Source organism: Puma concolor, chromosome D4, assembly GCF_028749965.1.
Source record: "Puma concolor isolate L17-30 chromosome D4, mPumCon1.1.hap2, whole genome shotgun sequence".
In the NCBI taxonomy this organism is placed as follows: domain Eukaryota; kingdom Metazoa; phylum Chordata; class Mammalia; order Carnivora; family Felidae; genus Puma; species Puma concolor.
Genome location: NC_141679.1, coordinates 93,654,271 through 93,680,377, shown reverse-complemented (window position 1 = coordinate 93,680,377; position 26,107 = coordinate 93,654,271). Strand labels below are relative to the sequence as shown.

The window sequence follows — 26,107 nt, the reverse complement described above, 5'->3', positions numbered from 1 at the left end:
TTCCGCAGCAGGACCCCTCTGTCACCCTCTATATCCCAGCGGCAGCTGCCCCCACTGCCCTCAGACTACCTGCCAGAGGCTTCCGGGGCCCTCTTGTTCTGGGGGCTTCTGTTCAGGCACGTGGGGTCCCCCCCTTCCTTTAGCCCCCCCCAGAGTGGGCCATGGTCAGACACCCCACAGCCACTGGCTCTGCAAGGAGCCCTCGCCACGCCCAGGAGTTTGCAGGACCCTCCCCCAGCAGCCTGCCCGCGGGGACCCAAGGCCAGTCTGTCTCTAGGCTGACGGTGGGAGCACAGGCAGAACTGGAAAGACACATCTGGCTTCAGCCATCACGGGGGTAGAGTCTGTTGGGGCAAATGCAGGCTGAGGCCCCACAGGGGCAAGGAGCCTGGCCCCCTTCCCAGCCCCCGGACATCGGGGTGACCAAGGTTGTGCGCCAACCCACGCTATGTCTCTGACCTGCAGACCTCAGCACGAGGGAGGCACGGGCAGCCCCCGCCACCCGGAAGAGCGGCTGCCACGCGAGCCCAGGGGATGACGGAGCCCCCTCCTCCAGGTGAGTCCACAGCAAGCTTCTGGGCAGCAGCAGGGGTCTGGCTGTGCCTGGGAATGTGTTCCACACACACGTGGTGCACTTAGGTGACCAGGGCCCGGGCTCTGCTTCAAGCGCCCCCCGCCCCCGGCCCCCACCGCGCCTCGCCCATGATGATGGCCGTGACAATCGTGGCACAGAAATGACCCACTAATACCAGCTCTCCCAGGTGGGGCATATCTACACCCGGTTCCGGCTGCGTGAGCCACGTCTTGCACTGGGCACTGCTGCCCCTGGAGCTGCCTTAGTCGTCATTACAAATGCAGAAACGGAGTCCGGGAGTCCCCGCTGGTGACGGTGGGATTCGGGTGCCGGGGCTCCCCGGGGGCCTGAGGAACACTCAGGGGTGGTCCTGACTGTCCTGAACGGAGGGGGGTGCCCAGTGGGGGTCCCGCAGGGCCCTAACCTGGCACTCTGGTTGGGAGGGTCGCTTAGTGTCACACTCAGGATCCAGCCGGGCTCTGGTCTAAGTACCGGGTCTAAGCCCGGGGTCTCCGGGCCACCGGGGTCGTTATGTCCACCCCGCGTGGGGCTGCAAGGTAGTGGCCAGCTTCAATCAGCCCCCGGTGCCTAGCGAGCTGGCCACCCCGTTGTGACGGCCATCCCCAGCGTCTGGGGCTCAGCCTGTGGGGTCGAGGGCTCCCCACGCGGCCTCCCGGCTGGCTGGCGTCGCGGTCCTGCGTCCCCTGCGGCCGCGCCGCGCTCCGCTGCGGGGCCTCGGAGCGGGCTCGGGAGGGGCGGCGCGCCGCGGCGGGTGCGCGTCCGAAGCCCCGGGTTCGGGCTGACTCACCGCCGTGCCCGGGGTGGGGGGTGGGGCGCGCCCTGGCCGCGCCCTGGCCGCGGGCCTCAGTGTCCCCATCTGCGCAATGGGGGCGGGCGCGGGGCCTCGGGGCCCACCCGGGGCGTGCCGGGGGCGGGGGCGGGGCGGGGCGGGGGGCGGGGCCGGGGCCCCTCGGCGCGGCGGCGGCGGCGGCGGCGGCGGCGCGTGCGCGCCCGGCTCGGGCGGTGAGTGCGGAGGGAGCGGGCGCCCGGCCGGGGGGCGCGGGGAGCGCCGAGGGCGGGGTCTGCGCGCTGGGGCGGGGGAGGTCGGGGGCCCTGGCGCGCGCGGAGCTGGGGGGCGACGCGGAGCGACCGCGGGGAGTCGAGAGGTGAGCGGGCCGGGGGCGCCGGGGCTGCCGCGCGGGGACGCGACCCCCGGCCCTGCCCGGATCCTGCGCCGGGTCCGGAGAATGGGCCCGGCGGCCTCGGGAAAGGGCGCCCCCTGCCGGTAACAGGCGACGAGCCGGGCCGCGCGGGGGCCCGAGGGGGGCGGGGGGCGTCGCAGCCCCTCACCCGCGTCTGGGCCCTGAGCGTCGCCCCCCCGCCCCCGACCCAGGGCCTGACTCAGGGCCTCGCGGGCCCCAGACCCCGTGTCTCTCCCTCCTCACCCCCACCCCCCGCGGGGCCGGCGTGCAGGGGGAGGGGAGGCAAGGGACAGGCGGCGGAGAGGACGCTTCTCCGGTGCCCCGTCACCCCGCCTTTCCGCCCTCTCAGGGTCCTAATGTCCAGGGCACCCCTCTCGGTGGAAGGGGGACCCAGGGCCGTCGCTTTGCGGCGAGTCGGGCCCCTCCCTCTGCGGACCCAGCCCTCCCCCGGGTGGGCGCTGCGGGGATGCCGCGCAGGCAGGTGGGAGGGAAGTGGGCTGGGCTCACGCTGACCCTCCGGGAGGGTGGGACGTTATCGCTTCGCAACCTGAGGCGCTGCGGCCACCCCCGCCCTGGCTCCTCCGCCCCAGCTGGGCTGTCACCGCGAAGGGAAATGACATTCTGCCAGCCTAGCACAGGCCAGGCAGCACCCTCGGCCTCCCCCAGCCCGGGAGGAAACATGACTTCAAACGCTGACTCTCCTCTTTTAAAGCATGAGCAGGGGAGGTGCTGGGGCGGCTGTGTGTGGGGGGCAGTTACATCTGCAAGAACTGAGCCCCGCCCCCCCCCCACCAGGCACCTAGCACGGGTGGGGGGGGGCACAGGGTCTGTGGGCCCCTGGTGGGCTCCTGCCCGGCTCTCTGACCCACCTCTGCCTTCCCAGGGCCTGGCCTGCTCCCCAGTGCCACCTGCTCCCATCCTCTCGTGCTTGCCTAGACCCCCAGGAGTGCCCCCCCCAACGGTGTGCTGTGCTCCCCCCCAGGGTCCACTCCGGAGCCCCCCCTCCCTGGCTCTGACAGGACGTGCCCCTGCCCACAGACTGCTGAGAAGCACCGCACAGCCCCCCAAACTAAGTCCCAGCACCTCGGCTTCCCCCTGCCCTCCCCGCTTGGCCACCGACCAAGAGCAGGGGTGTGGGAAGGAAGGACTCTCGTCCGGCTGCCTCTCCGCCCCACGTGGGTCCATGTGATGCGGGGGGGGGGGCCAGAGCGCCGACCCCACTCCCAGCCGACGGTGCAGACCAGCTGTGGTAGCACTCTCCCCTCGGGGTGGGGCTCTGCAGGCCTCACTCTTTATGGGACCAGCTGTCAGAGCTGGAGAAGGGGCCTCTTGAGACCCTCGTGGTGTCCCAGAGAAGGGGGCGAACTACCCCGATTCTACCTCCTGCCCCCACAGAAGTTCAGCTTTTTCCTGTGTGCTTTCCTGCTGAATGCCCCGTAGGGCCAGGCGCTGCCCACCTGGGTGGGACCCAGCCCCTTGGGGGCCTCGGGTGGGGTGCCTGGAGCATGGGGGCGGGGAGCTCCCCGTCTACCCAGATGCTTGGCTGCGCACATAGCTGGTAACCCCCCCAGATCGCACAGCGCCCTCAGCGTGTTGCAGACCAGTAATTCTGGGCTGGGGTTTCTCACATTCCCAGGAATGCTCTCCCAGCCTCCTTGACTTCCATCCACAGCACAGAGGGATGGCCTCTGGCTCCACTGGCATGTGGGAAGGGCTCCTCCAGTGCCCCCCGCCCCGCTGTCCTGGGATCCCTGGGCCAGACCGGTCAGACCCCAGTGTAGGAGTGACCTCCTCCTATACGCAGGCCCTGCCCCGTTCTCAGGACCGTGTGGCTCCCGCATGCTGAACGCCTGCACCCTCATTGCCCCCCCCCACCACGGCTGGCTCCCCGTTTGGCAGATGAGGACACTGAGGGCCCGAGGGCCAAGCCAGCCAGGCTGGGTTCCAGCTCTGCTCACTAACGCCCCGTGTGCAGACTGAGATTGGTACTGTGCTGCCGGGACAAGGAGGGCGCTAGCCAGGGCGTTAGAACGGGTGCAGAGGCTCCCCCCGGGCCCCCACCTTCCCAGGTGAACTTTGCTGGAGCCACAGACACCTTCACGGTTCACCCAGACCAACGTGCCTCCGCCCCCACCGTGAGGGTGCCGGCTTCTGGTCCTGGGCCCCCCATGACTGGCAAAGGGCCGGCCTCACCTGCTGAGACAGGTTGGGGGAGGACGGGGCTGGCACTGGCCTTGGGGCTCTCCTGCTGGGGAAGCGGCTGCGCGGGACGGGTGTCACAGACCCGGGGCGCCGTCGCCCGCAGCCGCAGAGGTACGGGCTCAAGGAGGGGTCCGCAGAGGGACTTAGGGGGTTGTGCCTTGTGCTCCAGGCCACCGTCAGGAGAAGGCCAACCCGCTGGGACGCACGGGCCATGTGTGACTCCAGGGAGCTGCTTCTGGGGTGGCTCCTGGTGCTGGCAGTGGGCGGCACTGAGCACGTCTTCCGGCCTGGGTGAGTCGGCCCTCTGGCCACTGCGGGGGGGTGGGAGGGGGGGGCCACAGGAGCCCTCGGCCCCTCCCCAGAGTCTGGGCTCCGGGAGCCCCGGGCTGACACGCTGCTCCCCCCTCCTCTGTAGCCGCAAGGTGTGTGCCGTCGGGGCTCCCAGGGGCCCCGAGTCTGAGTCTTTTGTGCAGCGGGCGTACCAGCCCTACCTCACCACCTGTGACGGGCACCGAGCCTGCAGCACCTACCGGTGAGTGCCCCCCGCTCCCGGCAGGGCCCCCATCTGCCACACGTAAACCCCGAGGCCCAGGAGGGCGGGTCGCCCCAAGCTGGGAAACCCGGGCCCGGAGGAGGTCAAAGGACTCATTGAGTGGACGGCAGAGGCCGGCGTCCCTGTCGACTTAGGCCGGTCCTGGTCCCAGGCCGTGGCTGTGGTTAGGCTCAGACAGCATCTCCTCCCTGCCCGCCCCCCCATCTCCGGAGGGGGTCACCCATCTTGCCCGCTCCCCTCTGCTTTCAGGGGGGCCCGCCCGCTCCCGGCATGGCTGGCTACAAGTTCTTACCGCTTGAGATGCCTGCCTCCCCGACACCTGCCTCGGAGCCCCAGTGGGTCCCCCTCTCCCCGTGACAGCCCCAGCGGTCACCAGACAGAGACCCTGCCCCCACACACCCAGGACATCCCAGTGGCCGGCACGATGGGGCGTGTCTCCCGTCCTCGGCTGGCAACTTGCCTTAAAAAAGATTTTGCTTTCTGCGGGGGTTCTCAAAGACCTCCCTGTGGGATATCCCCGCACCCCCAGCTGGCCAAGAAGGTGGGGGCAGTGTGGGTGGGGCCCAGGCTGCGACCCTGAGATGCACGCCCAGTGAGGGGTGGGGCCCTGTCCCGTGCACCTGCCACTGGGCAGGCCGGCCAAGGAGGGGCTGGCAAAGCCCCACTCGGGAGTCACCCCTTCCTGGGCCTGCTCAGAGCGGGGCTGGGCGTCCAGGATCCCAGGCCGCAGGTGGTTCCTGCACTGGGGGCTTGAGCGGTCCCGGCCCAGGAGGGCACCCTCAGCATCCAGGGGCCCGGCGCCCGGGGAGGGAAGGCCGGTGAAGAGCTGGGAGGACCAGCCCGGGTCTGCTGACGCCCCGCTGCCCCCGCACACCCCGCAGGACCATCTACAGGACTGCCTACCGTCGCAGCCCCGGGCCGGCCTCCACCAGGCCTCGCTACGCTTGCTGCCCCGGCTGGAAGAGGACCAGTGGACTCCCCAGGGCCTGTGGAGCAGGTGAGAGGTGCAGGGCCGCCCCAGGGGCCCCACAGCACCCAGTCGGCCAGTCAGCCGACTGCTCCTGCGGCCTGGTCATGCCACACCCCATCCCCCTTTCCAGACCCCGGGCAGAGCACCCGCTGCTTTCGCCTGAGTGGAGCGCCTCCTTGCTGCACGGCGCCCCTTCCCCGGCTGCAGGGCCCTGGGGCCCCGCCTCGGTCCGTGACAGGCCTCTCCCTCAACAGCAGTATGCCAGCCCCCGTGCCAGAACGGAGGGAGCTGTGTCCGGCCCGGTCACTGTCACTGCCCTCCAGGATGGCAGGGTGACACCTGCCAGACAGGTGAGGCTGGCTCCCGTCCCTCCGGAGGGGAAGGGTCCTGTGGACGCCACCCTGGGTGTCCCGGGTGGCCTGCCGACTGGCGGGTGTTAAGGGGGCTCAGCGTGGGTGCCCCTCCCTGCCCACACCCCTCTTCCCGCAGACGTGGACGAATGCAGTACCGGACGGGGCCCCTGCCCCCAGCACTGCATCAACACCGCGGGCAGTTATTCGTGCCGGTGTCAGGAGGGGCACAGCCCGTCCGCAGATGGTGCACTCTGCCTGCCCGAGAGAGGGACCCCCCGGCTAGCCCCGAACCCCACAACAGGTAAGCTTCCCCCTTGCCCCTGCCCACGTCCTTGCGGCTGTGCTGGGAGGTGGGACAGGGAGGGCCCGAGAGGGGGCTGGGCGTCGCCCTGCCGATCCGTGCCCGCCACCGTGGGGGCAGCCAGCCCCGGGCGGCAGGCCATCTCCCTGACCCCGGGCAGAAGTGGGGGTCTTCCCCAGGGGAAAGGCGGGTGGCCGTCCCCCCGGCGCATCACGGGACGGGTTGCCGAGAGGGGGCCTCATCTCAGCCGAGAGAGTGGAAGAAGGCCCCCACCCCGCGTCTTCTCCGCGGCCCCTGCCCGGGCAGCCGGGAGAAGCCACACCTCCGCTGCCGACGGGACATTATTACTTTTGGTACGCGCTGTGACACTTCAAACTCGTACCGTGAGTAATAATGCGCTGTCGGCAGCCTGGCACCAGGAGCGCAGTGTGGACCTCGGCTCGGACCACTCAGCACCGCAGGGCCCCTGGCACAGCGTGGGGGCCGGGGCGGGGGGCACCGAGGTGTGCGGAGGTGGTCTGCGGGCCTGCCTGGGCGCCTGCCGTAGGGGTGGGCTCGCGACGGCAGCTGGGTCTGTGACCGCTGGGGCTTGAGCCCCCGTCTCCAGACCCGTGCCCCACACTCGGCGGAGGCCGGGAGGTCTCCCGGGGGAGGTGAGGAGCCAGCCTGGGGTGTGGGGCTGGGCCTGCCCGACTCAGCACCGGGATCTCCCCAGGAACAGACGGCACAGTCGAGGAGGAGGTGCAGAGGCTTCGGTCAAGGGTGGACGTGCTGGAACAGGTGAGGCCTGGGCCGGGACCCCCCTCCCCCCCCGTTGTCTCCCGTCACGTAGCTCAGACCCTCAGAGTGGTTGCGGGGTTCGGTGGAGGTGGTCCCGGGAAGGAGGCCTCCTGGGTACTGACGGCCGGGGCCTGGCAGGGGCAGCGGGCTGATGCCTGGGAGCCCCAGGGGAGGAGGGACCAAGCTTGGCCACGCCCCCTCAGGCGGGCGGAGGGCCCGAGCCCAGGTCCACCCCTACCCTCGTCCCTGCCGTCTTTCCATGGGCCCGTTGGCTCGATGACCCCTGGAAAGCTCTGGTCCACCCCTCCTAGATCCCCTGACCCGGGACCCTGGGCCTTGGGGACCGTCACTGGACTGGCCCATGTGGTGTCCCCCTGTGGCCCCCTGTCTGGCCCTCCTGGCCCAGAAGCTCCCTCGGGTGAATACCCAGGGCCCTGCAGAGCTGGGTGTGGGCGTCGGCAGGCCTTACTGGCCAGTGCTCCCTAACAGCTGCGGAGCAGAGAGGGAACCTTCTGCCTGCCCCACAGAAGCTGCAGCTGGTGCTGGCCCCGCTGCATAGCCTGGCCTCGAGGGCCCTGGAGCACGGGCTCCCCGACCCCGGAAGCCTCCTGGCTCACTCCTTCCAGCAGCTGGACCGCATCGACTCTCTGAGTGAGCAGATCTCCTTCCTGGAGGAGCAGCTGGGGTCCTGTGAGTGCTGGGGTCCCGGTGCCCACCTCCCCACCCACGGAGCTCCCTGGGAGCCTGAGGGCTCTGGGGGCTGGGGCCAGAGGGCGGGGTGGGGCAGCCCTGCCCGGGGTGGGGGTGGGGGGGAGGTGGTGGGGGGCACTGACCTCTGACCTCAGCCCTTCACCCGCCCACAGGTTCCTGCAAGAAGGAGCTGTGACGGGTTCCCAGCTCTGGCTCCTGAGAGCCGGTCACCATGGTGCTGGGTGGGGCGGGATTCGTTCCTCCTAGGTATGAATCCAGCCTCCGCCTGGCCGGCACCTCTGCACCCCCACCAGCGGGCCCATGGCGGAGGGAAGGTACGAGGGTCTTTGTCGCCGGGCAGCACATCGGGGAGCCTCTTGTGATCTGTGTCAGAATAAAGTGAAGGTTCAGGAGCCGCTGTGTCCTTGGTGGATCGTGGAGGGCACTCTGAAGCTGCCTGGGGGGAGGGGACACCTGCTGCCTGGGGGGGAGGGAAAGGTGGCAGCCGTGGGGCAGGGCAGGGGGCTGCAGCCACACAGCCCCTCTATACAGCCTCCTCTAGAGGGTCCCGGTCCTCCCTCTGCGGCAGGGGCTGGAGCAGGTGATTTCCGGAAGGCGAAACTAGCCTCTAGGTGGCAACCCCAGGGGGCAAAGAGCAGATCTTCAGCCTCCTTCCCCAGATCCCCAGGATGCCCACAGCCCACTTAGGTGGACACCCCCACCCGCGGAAGACAGCAATGCAGGATGATCGTGGGCCTGGCCCCTGGAGCGGGGAGGCAGAGGCGCCCACGCTACGCGCACGGGAGCCGAGGGCTGTGGCGTCCCGCCTGCCCCCTGAGTGATCACGAGTCACCAGGCACTCCCGAGAGTTCCTTTATAAAAAACAACGGAAAGCGGTGCCCGGGCGGCCGCCCTGCTCCCCGAGGCCAGTGGAGCAAGGACCTCTGCTTTCTGGCTCTCCGAGGCCCCGGTTGCACAGGACCTGGTGTCTGGCCCCCACCTAGAGTCCCGTTTCTCCCGGAGGGCCCGCCCTGCACCCCGCTTCTGCACCCCGCGGGCCCAGGCAGGAGGGTAAAGTGTCTCAGCGCCGGCCATCCACCCCGAGGCCGCCAGCCCGTCTGGGCCCAGGCCTGCTCCCAGATCCGGGAGGCCCAAGGGTGGGCTCCGTGAGGAGGGTCCAGCTGACTCTCCTGGGGGACGTCGGAGGCCTGGATCCGAGGCCCGTGACAGGAAGCAGTGGCCTGCATCCGGGGCGAAACCAAAGCGGGGAGAACCACGTAGGAGCAGGACACAGTGACGTTTAGCAGCTGGGGCAGGGGAGGAGGTCCCTCGGTCCATTCTCCAGTCAGGCCCTGCCCCCGGTCGGCCCCGTCCTGCCCCCAGGTCCTGCCCCGCTTCGGCTACTGGGCGGGCTGGGAACCAGGCCCTGCGGTGGCCCCGTTCTCCTGGGGTGTCTTGGAGATGCGGAGGAAGGTGGTCCTCATGGCCTGGTGGCAGCTATCCATAAGCTTGGGGACATCAGCGACGGTGAGGCCACTGGTGGGGATGGCATCCAGCACCTCCACCCTGATCGTTCCTGTTGGGGGGGGCGGGCATCAGTGGCCTGGGGGCCCCTGCCAGCACCTGCTGTCCGGGCACCCGTGTCGCGGCCTCTCTTGGCTCCCGCGCCGCCCACACCCCCTGCCTCCTGCTCCTCGGCCGCCCACGGGCCTTCCCTGGAGCCTCCCAAGGCCCCACCAGGCTGGGTTCTTTCCTGGACACCCTGGTCTCAGATGGTTGGTTTTTAACGGAGAGTAAGTGACACAACCAAAGCTCCAAAGTACGTGCTCTGCAGGGTCTGACGGCTCTAGGCGCCCCTACCACCCCTGCCAAGCTTCTGCGCCCTCCCGGGCACCCACACCCGCCATCGCGCTCTCATCCCCCGTGATGGTTTAGGTGGCCGGGAGTCTCACATCTGGGGGCGGGACACAGCAAGGCTCCTCCCCCCACTGCCCTTCAACCTTTGGCCCCACCCTCCCACCCAGGCACCGGGTGCCCACACTTAGGGTCTGGAAGGAAGGGTAGCGGCCCCGAGTTCCCTGGCTGGTGGGCGCAGGGGTACCTGGGAGGCCGCTGCCCAGCCTGGGCCTGTGTGTGTGAACTCGGGCACCTACCCCACCCTCTGCCAGCCTCCGTGTCCTCATCTGGGAAATGGGCCCACTACTGCCCGCCTCAGCTCGTGGCTGGGATTCCAGAGTCCCGCCTGCCTTCTCCACTCACCACATGATCACGGAGGGGCAGGGTCTGGCCTAGAGGAACCTCCCAGAGACGGGAACTATCCCACTGGGGTTCTGGGTGTCCTACGGCCGAGGGTGCTATGCCCGAGTGTGGGGACCGGTGGAGGGGGGGGGGGGGCCCGCTACCTGAGGTGAAGAACTTCGTCTTGTAGTTGTAGAAGGAGGAGAAGCTGGAGTAAACCACGGGGATGATAGGCACCTGTGGACAGGAAGCCACGGTGCCTGAGGACACACAGGAGCCCATCCCTGCCCACCGGGAGCCCCAAGAATGAGCCACTGGGGAGCCCTGCCTGGCCACCCGCTTGCCTTCGGCCTGAGGAGGTCCTGGGAGTGCCATGGCCGCACACATGTGCTGACCTGCCTCAGGGCCCTTCTGCATACTGACCCCTGGGCCGGGGACACCTCTCACGCCCTGGGTGGCCCAGAGTTCCGTAAACGCATCCCACATATCTTCACTCAAGTATTCCTTTCCACCAGGAAGCCTCCTGGGCTGGCACATGTCCTTATGATACACATCGGTGCCCCTACGGTCCTGATGGCCCAGGGGAGGGGTGGGGGGGTGGTCAGGGTCCTGTCCAGTTTAGCAGGAGGTTATTGAGGTCTTTGGGCCCACCCCTCCCCCATCCCGGCGCAGCTCTAACCAGGGGAGAGGACAGGGGAAGATGCCCAACCTCCTGGCTGAGGCCGTCTCCCCCCAGCTCTGCCACACCTCAGTGTCCCCTCTCCCACCACCCCTCTCTCTCATGCCACCAGCCCAGGGAAGTGACATCGGCCCCAGGCATGTGGCAGGGGTGCCTTCCACCTCCCAGCTGGAGGGGCCGCAGGTCCAGGGCTTGAGAGAGCCTTGCTGAGACATTGCCGGGCTCCGGGCCCCTCCGCCCCATGCACCCAGGGCATCGGGAGTGTGAGCTGGGAGCCCCTGCGAGCCGTGCTCGGGGCCAGACACCAGGGGGCGCCAGAGGCACCCGGCACAGGTGGGGATCAGGCGAGCAGACCCCTGCCCAGCCCCCTCCCAGACCCCAACTGGGCAGGAGGACAGCCCCTTCCCCTGACCCCAGACGATGACTTTCCCCAACACGAACACCCCCCCGACAGGGAGTGGGACAGGGCGCCCGTTCCCCACCAGGAGACCCTGCCCCGCAGACGGATGCGCCCCCAGGTTCTCCCGGCATCACCCCCAAGCCCCTCTTGGACAAACTGCGCCTTGGGCCAGAGCACAACGGCCCAGCGCAGAGCTTGCAGCTCGCTCTCTCCAGGCCCGCCTCCGGCTCCACCCAGCCCTGCCCCTCTGGACCCGCTGGTGCCCCCGAAACCCCACTCCAGCCAGCGGTTCTGCAGGACCCAACTAGCACTCGGCCTTCCCGGGCGCTCAGCAAACAGGCCCGCCGCCTCTGCCTTCTACGCCGACCCCAGCCTCCCTGCGGGGGCCCCTTGCCTGGCCAGCTCCAACCCGGGGGTGCTGGAGCTCCAGGCACGGGTGCCCCGGTGACAAGCGTGAGTCCCACTGCCCACTGGACCCGATCAGCCACCAGCCCTAGTGCTCAGAGTGGGTGAAGAGGCCCGAAGAAATGCCCTCCGTCACGGGTCAGGAAGCAGGTGCCGAGGGGCGGTGGCCAGGCAGTCGCCTTCCGCCTGAGGCCGACTGGGACCCGCTTCCCTGCCCCCCTCCCCGGAGAGGGCGCTGCCCTGGCGTACCTGGGCCTGGATCGCCAGGTAGAAGGCACCCTTCTTGAAAGGTAGCAGGTCCCCGTTGTCGTTCCTCGTGCCCTCAGGGTACACCCACACCTTGAGCTGCAGGGGAGAGAGGGGCAGCTGGAGCGGAACCTCACAGCCCGTCCCCTCCAAAGGAGCCCCGCTCCTCGCCGAGACCACCGCCGCTAACGCGTAGGCACTGCTCCTGAGGGCCGTTCTGCACGACAACGTGGCAGCCTGTGCAGTGCCGAGCAGGCCCGAACCCCACGTTCACACTGTCCCTGACCACGCGATTGCCCACGGCGGCCATCACGCCCACACTCACTCTGTCCCTGACCACGCAATTGCCCACAGCGGCCATCAGGCCCACACTCACTCTGTCCCTGACCACGCACTTGTCCCCGGCGGCCATCACGCCCACACTGACACTGTCCCTGACCACGCGATTGCCCACGGCAGCCATCACGCCCACACTCACTCTGTCCCTGACCACATACGTGTCCACGGCGGCCATCACGCCCACACTCACTCTGTCCCTGACCACATACTTGTCCACGGCGGCCATCACGCCCACACTCACTCTGTCCCTGACCACGCACTTGTCCCCGGCGGCCATCACGCCCACACTCACTCTGTCCCTGACCACGCACTTGTCCCCGGCGGCCATCACGCCCACACTCACTCTGTCCCTGACCACGCACTTGTCCCCGGCGGCCATCACGCCCACGCTTACTCTGTCCCTGACCACGCACTTGTCCACGGCGGCCATCACACCCACACTGACACTGTCCCTGACCAGCGCTTGCCCCCCCGGGGGCCATCACGCCCACATTCACTCTGTCCCTGACCACGCACTTGTCCCCGGCGGCCACCCCGCCCACACTCACATTCTCCCTGACCATGCGCTCGCCCACGTCGGCCATCACGGTCATGGCGGTCCTGGAGCGCTGCCGGTTGATGAAGAAGACACCCCCGAGGTACATGATCAGGCCCACAGGCCCCATGAAGAGCAGCTCCCGCTTGGCAATCTGCACGCAGCGCTTGGGTAGGGCCTCCATAAGGCCTGCAGGTGGCCATGGGACACCAGGCAGGTGGAGGCCGTGCTCAGAGCCTGGCAGCCATCTTTCCCAAGGAGGAGAGCGCCAGCCCCGTGCCTTGACCACCAACAGGCCTGGGCCGATCATGCCTTCCCACTAGCCACCCCTGCCTCCCGCCTGCAAAGGGAGGGAGTGAAGCGGAACTCCCAGCCGTCAGCGCCCCATGCGCAGCGTCAGGCACATGCAGCTTTGTGTGGCTGCAGGGAGGGACGGGTCCCGCTGGCTCGGGTCAGCGTCCCCTCGCCCGCCGGCTCATCCGGGCCCAGGCTCTACCTCCCTGAAGCATCTCCCCCACAGAGACCGGGGCAGGGTCCCAGGCTGGGCCTGCAGCTGGGAAGGGACAGCTCTCCCACCAGCCCCTCCGCGGCCCCGCCTTACCCATCATGTCCAGGATGCTCTGGTGGTTAGAAATGATGACACACGGGTGGTCCACCTCCAGCTTCTGGCGGCCCTTTATGTCAAAGCGAAGGCCAAATACGTACTTGAAGGTCCGGACAAACCAACTGATGATGCTAAAGAGAGACAGCATCAGTGAGCAGGGCCCCGCTGGCCCGCAGCCGGACTGGACACAGAGACACAGCAGAGATCCCCACGGCAGACGGAGCCCCGGCTTGCCCTCTGGCAAAGGGGAGGGCGCCCACTTCCACATCTGCTTTCCAGGGACCTGCCCGTGTGACCCCACCCTCACCCCGACACCCCTGCTTGCTCAGCCAAGTGGGAGACTCAGCTGGAAGGAGGCTGGAGGCTGAGAGCCCCCAGGGCCAGCCTGGGTCTGGTTCCTGGCTGTGTCAGCGACTAAAAACCCAACGTGGAGGGGCGCCCGGCTGGCTCAGTCGGTGGAACGTGCCCCTCTTGATCTCAGGGCTGTGGGTTCGAGCCCCACGTTGGGTGTAGAGATTACTTATCAAATTTAAAAAATAATAATTATAGGGGTGCCTGGGCGGCTCAGTCGGTTAAGCGTCCGACTTCGGCTCAGGTCGTGATCTCGCGGTTCGTGGGTTCGAGCCCCGCGTCGGGCTCTGTGCCAACAGCTCAGAGCCTGGAGGCGGCTTCAGGTAAATAAACATTAAAAACTCCCCGAGGGCACAGGCGAGAGAGGAAGGGAGCCAGGATGCACACGGGCCTGGGACACCACCTGCCCCCGCCCCCGCAGGTAGCTGCTCTGGAGCATCGGGGACCCTCAGGGGCCGCCTCCAAGCAGCATGTGGCGGTGTGAGTGGGTATGTCTGTGGGGACGTGCCTGCAGGTGCTGGCCGGCCTTGGAGAACACAGGAAGGCAGAGTGGCCTGGGACGCTTTGCTCGTACCCCGGAAGGGACCCATCAGGGGTCCTTGGGGTGACGGAGCCCAAGGCGTGAGGCTCAGTGTCATGTCAACTCCCTGCAGGGCCCCTGGGTCTTTCCCATCCCCTGCGGGGGTGGGGGGGGCAGGCAACTAAAGATGTGCCCCCACGGACCCAAGGGTTCCTGACCCAGAAGTGTCTCCTTCTCCCCGAAGGTTCGGGTGCCCTCCAGCCCCTGAGTTAGCCGAGGCCGTCCATGGTCTTGATGGGAAGGGAGGGATTTCCCGCTTTATACAGAAGGGTGAAGAAACCGCCCAAGGCCCAGTGATGGCTCTCAGGAGAGCAGAGACTCAGCGCTGGACTCAAAGCCAGACTCCGGTTTTTTAAATTGTCGTAAAACACACATGACCTAAAACTGCTCTTAAGCACACACAGCCCAGCGGCATCGCGCACATTCACACGGTTGTGCAACCGTCCCAGGACCACCTCACCCACCAGACCCAACTCTGTCCCACTGAACACGGACCCTCCCCTCCCCCCGCTCCCTCCCACTCCCTGTGTCTGTGGGTCCGGCTCCTCCAGGGGCCCCCTGTGAGCTGAGGCTTCAGGGCTGGCCGTGCGTCTGCAAGCTGTGTGTCACCCAGCTGCCCCGTGTTGCAGATGGGGACACTGAGCCCCAGGGAGGCGCAGCAGCTAACGTGGGGCTGCTGGGCGAGGTGATTAGGCCAGCTCCCTCCCCGGACCGGCCAGCCTCTGCCAGCTCAGGCCACACCTGCCCGTACATCCCTTCCCGCTCCGGGGCTGCGCTAGCCGGCTGCTGGCCTTCCACGGGCCCCAGTTTCTCATCTGCAAAGACCACTTCTTGGTCACTGTGAGGACCGAGGGGACAAGGAGGGGTCACGAGCAGGTGCTTCGCAAGGAGGAACGATGGAAATGGCCAGTCAACAGGCAAAAGCCTCCGTTTCACCAGCAGTCAGAGCGAAGCACATGGGAACCAGAACCCTGGCTGCATCTAGAGGGGAATCGGCATCAGCCCTCGGGCGGCCGGCACAGCCAGGCCTGGAGGGCAGGTCGGCATTGCCCGGCGATGGGAAATTGCCACCAGGAAATCAGGTGCCTCTCCCGGGATCCGATCCTGAGGCTGGCCCTGCGCCCCTCCAGGGTGGTCCGAATCAGAAAACGGCAGCCGTCCAGGTGTCGCCCGCCCCAGGGAGAGGTGGATTCGCGGGGCGCTGGGCAGGGCAGGCAGGGAGACCCGCACTCACTCGGGGCGCCTCCCGCCACCGCACAGGGTCTCGGGCCACACGCGCAAGTGCTCGGCGTTCTCTCTGGTAGAGCCACTTGCCCTCTTCTTTCTCCCTTTCTTTGTATCTCTCTCTCTCCCTCTCTTTAAAAATGGTGGTAAAATACACGTGACATAAAACTTATCACCTTAGTCGTTCTTAAACGTCCAGCTCGGTAGCACCGACACACCCCCACTGAGATGTGGCCGTCCCTGGCTGTCTCCAGGACTTCTCTCCCTTTTCTGTCAGGATTTCTCTTTGTATCTACTGGAAGGCATTGGCTGCGGACTGGTTTTTCCAGAACTGCGGGGAATACCGCGTGCGGACCTCAGGCAGCGTGCTCGGCGCGCGCTCGCACGCACGCACACACACACACACACACACACACACACACACACATGCATCACGACACTCGGCAGCTGCCGTGACCCGGGCAGGCTGCCAAAGCAAGGTGCACGCTGGGATTGGAGGAGGCACCGGTGCGTCCCCGGGGACACAGCATAGTCTCTGGAGGCAGCGCGCCCCCACCTGTCCCTCTCCTGACGTCACGTCGCTCCAAGGTCTTCCGTAAAAGCGTGAGCGAGGTGAACGTTTTAAGAGTTTCTCAACGTGAAGGAAGCAAAGCGAGGACGCTTCTGGGTGCCCCCCGCGCGCCTCCAGGGACAGAAAGCGGGGCTCCCCCCCCCCACCCCCGGAGAGCCGTGGCAGGTGGGCACGCCCCTCCCCCACGCCTCGCACGGAACCCTCACGTTCGGCTCAGACAGTAGCCCCGCGAGGTGGGCACGCCCGGGACATCCACCCCACGGAGGAGGGAGTCCAGGCTCAGCAGTGAAGCCGCCTGCCCAAGGTCACACCGCAGGGACGCCAGGTGGGCCGGGACCCACTCTTAACCCGGTTTTCCGAAAACAAACAGAAGATGCGAGGCAAAGGGCAAGCGGAGGTGGGGGTGAAGACTCGGGATTGCAAGACCCAATTCCAGAAGCTGCTGTGAGGCCTCCCTCCCTTCCCTGAGGTTCTGGAGACACCACCCAGGCAGAAGTGACGCTGTCCCCACTCGGCCAGCCCAAAGCAGCCGCCATTGTCCTGAGCCCAGCCCCACTGGACCCTTCCGGCAGCCGCAGAGCGTAGGGGGGCCGCCCTCTTGGGAGCCGGGTGTCCCCGGTGCTGGCCCCGGGGACTCGGCCGCACAGCTCTGGGGGCTGTTCTCCATCCCTAGCCCCCAACTCTGTGACTCCACCTCCCCAGGTGGAGCCCAGGTGGCCTGGTGGGTGCCCGCTGCCAGGTGGGTGACAGGTGCCACCTTTCCACCTCATGGCGCGTGGCCCCCGGGAGCAGGATGGTTCGTCGAGCAGATAGATGGGCTGTCCTGGCCCTTCCTGGATCTTTCTCAGGAGCCCTCTACCCAACCCAGAACCACCTAGAACCTCCGAGCACTAGGACGCCACAGATCCTTCCAGTGCCCCAGGGGAGCCCAGGCTCCTCAGACCTTCTGCACTTAGCCTGAGGACACGTGGGGCCTTCGCAAGCTCTAGGTGAGGCAGATCCGGATCCTGGCTCCCTTCTCTGGCCATGACCTTGGGCGATGCACCTGACCTCACTAAGCATTCACGTCTGCCTGTGAAAGGGGAAGGGTGTGGGCCTTGAGCCCAGGAGGCTGCGACCCTGGGAGCAACTGAAGAGTGAAATGTGGTGTCGCAAGCAGGTAAGAATCCAAAGTGGATGAGAGTGAGAGCCCTCCCCGCCCCCCCCGCACCCCCACCCCCCAGCCAGCACTGTGCCCCAGCAGCTGGAAGGAAGTTCAAGGCCAGCCCCAGGCTGCCTGCTGACCTTTGCCCCAGCCCCTGGACTTGGGCGGGGGAGGTGCACCAGCCCACAGCCAGGCCCCTCTGAGTTTGTGCCCGTCGCCGCCCCCCCCCCCCCCCCGCCCCCGCCGCCCCGAGAACGAGGTCTCAGCGGGTTCTTCTGGGGGACAGCCCTGCCAGGAAGGCAGCATGGAGCCATCGATCTGCTCAGGGGACAGGAGGCTCCAGAGAGGCCACCTGGCAGGGCAGGAATGTTTTCTACGTGTGCAACGTGTCGGAGCACAAGGAAGGGACAGGGGCCGGGTGGGGTGGGGTTTCCAGCCTGTGCAGCAGGACGCCCAGAGGTGTTAGGAGGGGCCGTGTGGGAATGGGGTGCACACCAGGGGGCTGGAAGGAGGGGGGGCCGGCAAGCTCTTAGTCCCCAGGCAGAGTCTCCAGGGCTCCGAGCAGCACATCCAGGGAAGGACACTGCCCCTGGCCGTCCTACCCCAAGAAAAACAAAGGCAGACCTTCCCGCAACACCAGGACCCCCGGCCGGCGCCCACGTGCCACATGACTTCCCGACTGCACCGTGCCCCCCTCCGTGCACCCCCGCAGGACCACCGAGTGGCTGGCTAAGAGGCTGGGCTGTTCTGGGTTCAAACCCTGACCGGCATCGATAAGCCCCCAGTCTCTGGCCGAAACAACGCATCGGCTGCACAAACCGTGCCTCGCTGCCCCCACCCCCCACCTCCTCGAAGCTAAGAGCTATGCCACCTGGGTCCTGACAGTTCGGATGGATGCAGAAGCACGTGGGCCAACCCCCAGCGGCCCTGCCACAGCAGCGGCATCCCGGACCCCGAGAACAGCGGAGCCACGGGGCCGGAGGGGCCGGAAGCTTTCCGTGGACCTGGGCGGCCCGGCTCTGGTCTCCCTCGATGCACAAAAGAGTAAAGCCTCTTGGTTAAGCGGCTCTTACCAGGATCTCCTGACCCTGCGGCGGAACCTACTTCTCACACAGGCAGCACAGAAAAGCTTTATTTTTCTGTCAAATGGGTGTATTAAGGGCCTCTCCTCCCAGGATGGGGAAGACGACCTAATAACTCCACCCACCCCAGCCAACAGAGCACAATCGGCCTGGGAGGAGTTCTTAGTCTCAGCCCCCAGCCGGGCCGGGGTCTCCTCAGCTCTTCTGTTCCCATCACTGTTCCCCGCACCCTGCAAACTTCAGTCTAACAGGCAAAGGCTCCCTGGGGAGCTCCTTGGCAGAGCAGGGCTGCCCCTCGGCCCCCCCCCCCCCCCCAGGGCTCCAGCGCCCAGAGCCTGGCATCCAGCCCCGCAGAGCTGGGTGGGCACGGAGGGAAAAGACAAAACACGCACTTGGGAGTCATTCCCAGTGGGTCGGCACCCCAGTTCCGCCATGTCTAACTCCGGGACCCTGGGCGGCCACCTCCCCCGCCCCCCCCCCCCCCCCCCACTGTGCAGGCCTTATACATGCGGGTTTCGGTCACACCCCGGACTCCTCAGCAGTTAAGTGAGGCACAGGATAACGCCCATCCCCACAATGGAGGTACAGCAGCCCACGGGAGACGGGAGTAGAGGCTGTGGCCTCAGGCAAGGTGGCCTCTTCCAGAAGTCAGGGCGGGGCTGGAGAGCAGAGCAGCCAGGCACCCAGGGTGCTCAGGGGTCCATCTCCATCCTCCCGGGTCCCGTCCTGGGGCAACCCCCCCACCCCGCCCCTTCGGGGAACTCCTGCTCACAACATGCCCCACCAGTGCCCCCACTATCACCAGGGGCTCACATCCCTGTGACCCACCCCTGTGGGACCTGACGATCCAGGGGAAGGAGGCTGTGGTCTCTCCCTGGGGAGAACACAGCACCTGCCATTACCTGGCAGTATCCTGGGGTGCCCCCCCCCCAACGCAGAGCCTGGATCCGGGGCTGCCTTAGGGAGGGGAGGGCAGCAGGAAGTCCCCCCCCCTCCACCATCAGAGCCTCTACAGTCCCAGGAGAACACCCGAGTGGGCCAGAATCTCAGGCCACTGGGACTAAGGAGAGCAGACCCAAGCCGGAGGGGCGGGGCCGAGGGCAGGCCCAGTCCTAGTGTGGCCAGCCTGCCAGGTCCAGTCACCAAGTCAGAAAGGAGACTGGTGGCTTCTGATGTGACCCCTGGGAGGCAGCTTTGAAGTCTGAGTCAGTCCTTTTAAAAGACAAGAAAGCTGCTTCTAAAGAGGCCACCTGATGACACAAGGTGGGGGGAGGGGCGGGCCACCTCCCCGCCTCCTGTCGCTCCTGGAAACCTGCTCTGGGCCCAGCTCTCCCGCCTGCCCCCCCCCCCCCCCCCCCCCCGCTGCCCCGGGACAGCTCGGCCCGGGGCTCCCCCCGCCTCAGAACCAGAGGTGCCGTCCCCTGGCCCGGCTCTTGCCAGGCAGCACCACCTCCAAGAAGTCCCCCGGCCTGTGGGTTCCTGAACCCACACCTCTCCTCCTGCGCCCAGTGGAGGCCCCTGCAAGGGGCCGGGCGGTCAGAGACGTTTGCAGCCTCCGGCACCCCTGCCCTGGAGTGGTGGGGGCCCAGCTTTGGGGACCCACCCCCAAAGGAGGCCCTGCCCTTCCCTCCCCACGAGGGAAGACGGCCCGGAAGGGCCACCCCCGGGGCTGTCCCTGGGGTCTGCACTCCCGTGGACGCCTGTCTGGGCCCTGGTGGTGGTGGGCGGGGGACCAGAGACCCAGTGAGCGCCCTCCAGTCCCAGTCCTCGCCTACTCCAGGTACCACGGGAAGCCACCACCCCCGAAAGACAGGGCCTGAGGACCCACAAAGTGTGGGCCGGCCCCGGCAGCCTGGATGGACAAGGACAGAGGTGGGAGCAAGCCAGCAACCCTCACCAACTGCCCTGTAACCACACAGGGGGCAGGGACCTCAGAGACCAAATACCCTCACGGCAGGTCACAGCCAAGAGGCTGTTGCAAAAGCCACAGACAGAAATGGCAGCCAAAGCCGCGCCTGGGATCCCACGGGGCAGGAGGACGCCCCTGCTCAGGCAGCCTTGCCCCCCCTTAGCCTCTGGCCGGGAGAGGCCCCCACCTGACCTCCCCTCCCCACCCCAGGCCCGCCAGCCCACAGCACCGCGCCGCCCGGCTCCCAGAGTTGTCCAGAGAAAAGTTCCAGGCGCCACTCCCTTCCTTCCCCAGGCTTGAGGCTGGACCCCGGGGCCCAAACCGCCCTTCCTTCCCACCAGGGAGCCTCGTACCTTAGAAGAAGGGAACGGAGGGGAAGTGTCGGAGCACAGGTGCGTTCAGGGGGCGGAGGCAGGAGGAGGTGCGGAGGGGACAGGGGCGCCCCAGACTCCACGGCGCTCAGGCGAAGCCCACCCCGGGGCCGGCCCCGCAGCCCGCGGGTGAAGCAGGAGCGCGCCGCTCCCAGCGGGCCCGGCGTCCTTCCGCGCCTGGAGCCGCTGGGCCCCCCGCCGCCCCCCGGCGTCCCCCGGCGCGTCCCGCGCGTCCCGGGCCGGAAGGACGCGGCGGCGCGGGAGACCCAGACCTCCGAGGCGGCCACCCCCGGGCTCGGGGGGAGGGGGGGAGGCCGCGGGGGAGGGCTCCCGGGCGCGGCGACATTGTGACGCGGGGTCCCCCGCGCCCCCGCGCGCCCGCCCGGGAGCCCCGAGAGGCGCGGGCGGGGCAGGAAGGAGGGACGGGAGAGAAGAAAGTTAGGGAAGCGGAAGCGGGCGGCGGCCGGCGCTCCGCCCCACCCGGGGCCGTCCCCGAGCCCCCCTCCCCGGCCCCCGAGCCCCCGGCCCCCTTGCCTCAAGTTCTCCACCGTCCGGCCGCCGTGCCGCAGCAGGCAGATGACCGCGGCCAGGGTGGACGCCGACACGCAGAGCGCGCAGTACAGGAACACCTTGGCGTAGAACCGGGCCGAGCGGCTCAGCTGCACCAGCAGCAGCAGCAGCAGCAGAGCCCCCGTCAGCCACGGCCAGAGCCCCATGGCCCCGCCGCGCCCCGACAGCGCCCGCCTCGGCCCCCCTGCGCGAAGGCGACCTGCGGGCTGGCGGCGGCTGGCCGGCTCCCGCCGCGCCCGCGCCTCTTATTGCGAGGGCGCAGGGGCGGGGCGGAGAGGGCAGCGAGCGCGCCCAGGAAGCGGCTAGGTGAGGCGCGCCCGCCCCGCCCCGCCCCGTCCCGCCCCGTCCCGCCCCGCCCCGTCCCGTCACACTCGCGCGGGTCGCGCGGCTCCGGGCGGCGCGGCCCCCGTCCCGGCCCCGCAGCCGCGCAGCCCGGCGGCCTGGACCCCGACACCGCCGCCCGGCCCCACCCCCGCTGTGCCGGCCGCCCCGCCCCTCCTCGTGTCCCCCCACATCCCCGCTGCCCCTTAGCCCGGAACCGGAGCTCCAAAGGCGACCCAAGGACGCCACGGCCCTGGCGGCCCGGTGGCCGAACAACCGCGCCCCAGTGACTAACGGCGGCCTGGGCCATCAGCGCCTTCGGGTCCCCTCTGGCAGTTGCAGGGAGACCCGGCCGGCCGGCCGGCCGTCGGGCGTTCTCTTTCTACGGGCCTGGTGGGCGCACCGCGGAGGCCGTAGGGATGGGGCGGGTTTCTGGGCGGGGCTGGGGGGGGGGGTGTCTGCTCTGCGTGCCAGGAACACTGCGTCACCGCTCACCCACTGTTGGTGCGCCGCCAGGAGCAGATATCAGGCGACTGCGTTCACATCGGCTCAGCGATCGGCCGGCCTGGCGGCATCGGTGCCCTTAGCGTTGGCTCCGGGTAGAGGGAGGGGCCCTGCCTGGGCGCCCAGATGACCGCTGCGGCGGCCAACAGGTCCCACAGAGCAGGCTGAGGTTGTAGGGCCACGTCTCCTTCCCGTGCTTCTGTCCTGGGTGGCCAGGGTGCTGTGTCTCCTGCAATTTCCGGAACGCACACGTATGCCTGGCAAGCATGGAGAACAGTCTTAGAGGTTCCTTGGGTGTTTCAGATGCTGAGGCAACCTGCCACCGACACAGTCTCCTGGCACCCACCCCCCAAACTGGCCTGTTTTCGCTCAAAATACGAAAGCTTCGCTCTTAGGATGAATGGGGAGCTCTGGCTCCAAGGGAGGTGGGGTTCCCTGTGTGGGCACGGTGGCCCATTCCCGGGTGGCCCTAGCATTTCAGCCGCCTTACACCTGTCAGTACCTGGGAGAGAATCCTGGTTCCGTCTTGTTCCCAGTCTGAGGGGCCACCGCCTCATGTCAGTGTCCACAGCCCGGCTGGCGTCTCCCTGTGTCCACAGGCTGGAGGACTCACCTCCCCCTGGGCAGACGGCACCAGGACAGAAGGAGAGGACACAGCTGGGTGGGAAAGGGTCCCCTGCATCCAGGGGTGGGGCAGGGAGCCGGCGCTCCGGGGCAAGAGCATCCCCATCTTACAGATGGAAAACAGCCTCCCAGAGGTAGGAGTCGCCCAGCCAGGAAGCCACAGGGAGGGAGACTGGTCCCGGCTGCTGTGTCCCACACCTGCTGCCCGGAGGCTGCCACGTGCTGGGGGGGGGGGGAACGGGGGGGCTGCCCCGTCGTCTTCTTCCAGCTCCCAGGGGTGGTGGTTCCAGACCCAGTGCCAGGTCCTCATCGAGACACAGAGGCTGTTACCCACTTTCACCTTCTTCCCAGTCTCATCCTGGGGAAGCGTCGCAAGAAAAGAAAAGGCTCTTCCTCGGATAGGAAAGGGGAAGTGGGGCGGGGGCTGGGGAAGGTCTGCCGGGCGGGGGAGGGGGGGGGCTGAAAGACATACTCAATCCTGTAACGTCCTATTTGGAAAGCTAACAAAACCTTTTTGTTTCCAGAAAGTGAAACCCCAGAGAATCTTCTGGGTTGGTGGAGATACTGAGAAAAGAGATGTTCCCTAAAATCAGTGATTCCCACGTAGGTGGGGACTGGCAGGGCTCCCCTCAGGTTCCTCCCCAGAGCATGGCCAGAGCAGGGACACTCTGGTTTGACATGCCAAGTGCCCCGAGTTCCCGCGGTGACCCAGGTGACCCGGCGATGAGTCCGCCCTGGTCCCTGCTGGGTAACAGCCGGGAGCCCTCCTGGGCATTTGCTGGGACTAAGCCAGACAGCACATGACACCAGGTGACATAATCAAGGCTGGGTTGGCACCCCCTCCCGAGGCCCGGGTGAGCCTGAAGCCAAGGGGAGGGGACGTCACTGGGTGCCAGGTGCTGGTGCAGGGGGAGAGGGAGCGGGCGGCCCCGGGGATCTGCGGGGTCCCGCAGGCAGAGCCACAGGGGCCAGGCCGCCCACAGCCTCCTTTCTCCGGGGCAGGGTGGGGCCCTGTGGTCTGCGTGTCTCTCTTGGGTTGGGTGGCATGCCTGGAGGGAAGGGCCAAGGCTCTCCGCTTCTGGAAGCCAAGATAAAGTGAGCACTGTGTGACCCCTCCTCGCCACTTGGCGGCTGGGACAGGGGTGGGGCACCTAACCGTCGAAGTGCTAAGATTTGGCTTCACACCCAAGTTACCCAGTGCACCAGAACCTCAGTTTCCTAGTCTGTAAAATGGGGACACTGACCCCACGTCGCACGGCTGGGATGAAATAAGCACGTGGCCCAGGCTGGCCCAGCAGGGGCCACTCCTGACTTTGCCGCTTGTGTCTGGAGACACCCTGCCCCAGGAGGACGTAAGGGGGGGGCAGGACGAAAGCCCGGGAGGGGGGTGTCTCAGAGATCACGCAGGATCAGGGAAGCGGGCTAGGGAGCAGCTGGTTGTATAGGGGGGCAGGGGTAGGAGGTGGGCGGTGGAGCCCCCCATGAGCCCCCTGTCGCTTCTGGGGGGCACCTCCTGGGGAGAAGGCCCAAGGGAGCCGGGCCTCCGGTGGGATGGGAAGAAGGGAAGTAGCCTGGGGAGCCTGGCCCGCATGAGGGGGGGGCGGTCCCAGGGGGCCCGGCTGGCGTCGGGGAGGGAGGCCCCGGGGGGCCTGCACAAGCCAGGCCGGGCTGCCCCTGGGCGCTCAGGCTGAGCTCACCTAGGCCGACATGGTTTCAGGCCTCTCGCGCATACCATGCCATCCTGCCACCTGTAAATAAAGCAGCCTGTGAATCTTTCATGGGCTTGTACTTAAAAATAGATGAGATGAGGCCTCTGGGCCCAATTCCCAGGTCTCTGCAGTGGGCAGGGCCGGGGCCGCGGGGAGGCGGGGAGGGAGGGCGAGGGCTGCCGGCCAGGGCACGTGGAGCCCGGGACGTGCGGCCCCGGACTCAGGCACCAATGGGCAACATCACCATCTGGATGTGGTTTCTGGGGCTTCTGGGTCACAGGCTGGGAGGAGGGTCTGGGAGCCGCAGAGCGACAGCCAGCAAGACCCCTCTCCTCTCCCCAGAGGGATTTCTGGCTGGGACGTGAAGGGACAAAAGGGGACAGAGGGAAAGGTGGAGAGGTAGGGGGACCCCCGCTGGACAGCGCAGGGGAGAGGAGGCCCCACGAGGAGCCAGGGCTGGAGGCCTGGTGTACGGAAGGGCTGGGCCCCCCACGTGGCAGCCCCCATGCGGCCCCTGCAGCCGTGACACGCGCGTCTGACCCCTGGGCTTGGGTCAGCAGCCCACGTGAAGCTCCACCAGCCGCCAGAGCCTCGGGTCTCAGATGAGTCCTTGCAGGTGGCCTCGCCCAGCCCCCTCCCCGGACACACAGGCACACAGGGACCCAAGAAGGCATCCCCGGGACCCCGGCCAGCAACACGGAGCCCAGAGCCAGACCCAGGTGGCCCCCGTGGCCCCCAGGTGACTTGGGACCAGCCCTTCCTTCCTCAGTTTCCTGATCTGTGCACCGTGGGCCAGGATGGGCGCCCGGGGGCCCGTGAGGCCGCGTGTGAGACACCAGGCCTGCGGGCCTCTCCTCCTCGGACAGGCTGCCTTCTGGTCAGCTCACCCTTGGCCCAGCTGGCATCCAGACTCCATCAGCTGCCCCAGCACACCCCAGGCCGGCCCACCCGCTGCCCTCTGCCCTGCCCCGCCCGCTCCTGGCTTTGGCTGCTGGCTGCAGGGCTGCGTCTCGGGGCCAAGGAGCCTTGGAGGAGCCCTGGCCCGCTCTGTTGCCCTCTCACTGCTGGGGAGAGAGGAGCCAAAGAGCGGTAGAGAAGGGGCGGGGGGCGGGGGGGGGGGGGGCCCTCCATTCTGAAGGCCGGCATCCTGCCTCTGGCACGGGCTGGGGGTCAGTGAGGCAGGTTGCAAGGAGGCCCGAGGGAAGGCCCGGGGGACCGGGAGCGAGAGAGAGGAAGGCTGTGCCCTGCCCACCAGGCCCCGTGCACCCTTTCGGGAAGTATGCTGAATTCCCGCAGCCCTGAAGTCAGGGGGTCTGCTCCCCTCCACCGGACTGTGGCCAGGCGGGTGTCTGTCCCCTGAGCCACACCGGAGGCACCTCGCGCACCCAATCTGGAGACTTAGACGCACCAGTTTGGAGGCGGGGGCCCAGCTCTGCAGAGACCTGGGCCTGAGTTCCACCCAGCGTCACTGGCTGGCGGCTCTTCCCCCTGTGGGTCACCGACGGTCCGGGCCCAGCGGGGCCCGGGAGATGGGGCCTCACCTTCCGTGGGTCCCCCTGCCGGTGCCTCGGTCCCAGAGCCATGTGCCTGGGGTGGCCAGGGCCCCCCGATCTCTGCGCCACACCAGACCCCCAGCGCCTCAGCCTCTCTGTGCAGCTGTCCCTTCCATCCCCGAGGCTTGAGAGCGGCAGGACCCCGCCCCCCAGCCCCCTACCTCACCAGTTTTTGGTGAACAAGTGAATGAATGAGGCAGTGAGGGGATGACGGGATAGAGGAATCCTCCCTCAGGAGCCCAGAGGGAGAGCGCGTGTGCTGAGTGGAGCCTGTCAGCTCACGGAATACCAGACGGGGGACAATCGGGGACACTGTCCATAGAAAGACACCAAGGAGCTCTGGAGGTCAGGGCGGCTGGCAGGAGCGGTCGATGTGTGTCTGTGCAGGCAGAGTGGCCAGCACAGCGATGGCCCCGCGGGTATGCAGACCCGAGAACGCAACGGTCGCGGACATGGACCGAGCACCGCTGACCTGCACGCGGGCCTCAGGTACCGCCGTCTGTCCCTCGGCTCTCCAGTTTCT

The 26,107-nt window shown here is 67.8% G+C and overlaps 2 protein-coding genes across 5 annotated transcripts; one reads left to right on the top strand and one right to left on the bottom strand.

The window, feature by feature from the left end:
- Positions 1 to 460: 460 nt before the first annotated feature.
- On the top strand, positions 461 to 8,038 carry EGFL7 (EGF like domain multiple 7). 4 transcript variants are annotated; one of them, XM_086684483.1, is made up of 9 exons: positions 461 to 556; positions 4,148 to 4,269; positions 4,394 to 4,510; positions 5,413 to 5,528; positions 5,759 to 5,851; positions 5,991 to 6,155; positions 6,871 to 6,935; positions 7,463 to 7,625; positions 7,799 to 8,038. In XM_086684483.1, the coding sequence occupies exons 2-9, from the start codon at positions 4,190 to 4,192 to the stop codon at positions 7,819 to 7,821; spliced, it is 822 nt and encodes a 273-aa protein (XP_086540609.1). In that variant the 5' UTR covers positions 461 to 556; positions 4,148 to 4,189; the 3' UTR covers positions 7,822 to 8,038. The 4 variants fall into 4 exon arrangements, with proteins under 4 accessions (XP_086540609.1, XP_086540607.1, XP_086540610.1 ...); XM_086684481.1 differs by having other exon boundaries at positions 5,756 to 5,851; XM_086684484.1 differs by having other exon boundaries at positions 5,756 to 5,851; positions 7,425 to 7,625.
- A 444-nt stretch (positions 8,039 to 8,482) lies between these two features.
- AGPAT2 (1-acylglycerol-3-phosphate O-acyltransferase 2) lies at positions 8,483 to 21,108 on the bottom strand. Its single transcript, XM_086684480.1, has 6 exons — positions 20,838 to 21,108; positions 13,069 to 13,202; positions 12,481 to 12,656; positions 11,597 to 11,692; positions 10,028 to 10,100; positions 8,483 to 9,201 (listed from the first exon to the last, which is right to left on the bottom strand). The coding sequence occupies exons 1-6, from the start codon at positions 21,017 to 21,019 to the stop codon at positions 9,026 to 9,028; spliced, it is 837 nt and encodes a 278-aa protein (XP_086540606.1). The 5' UTR covers positions 21,020 to 21,108; the 3' UTR covers positions 8,483 to 9,025.
- Between the last annotated feature and the right edge of the window lie 4,999 nt (positions 21,109 to 26,107).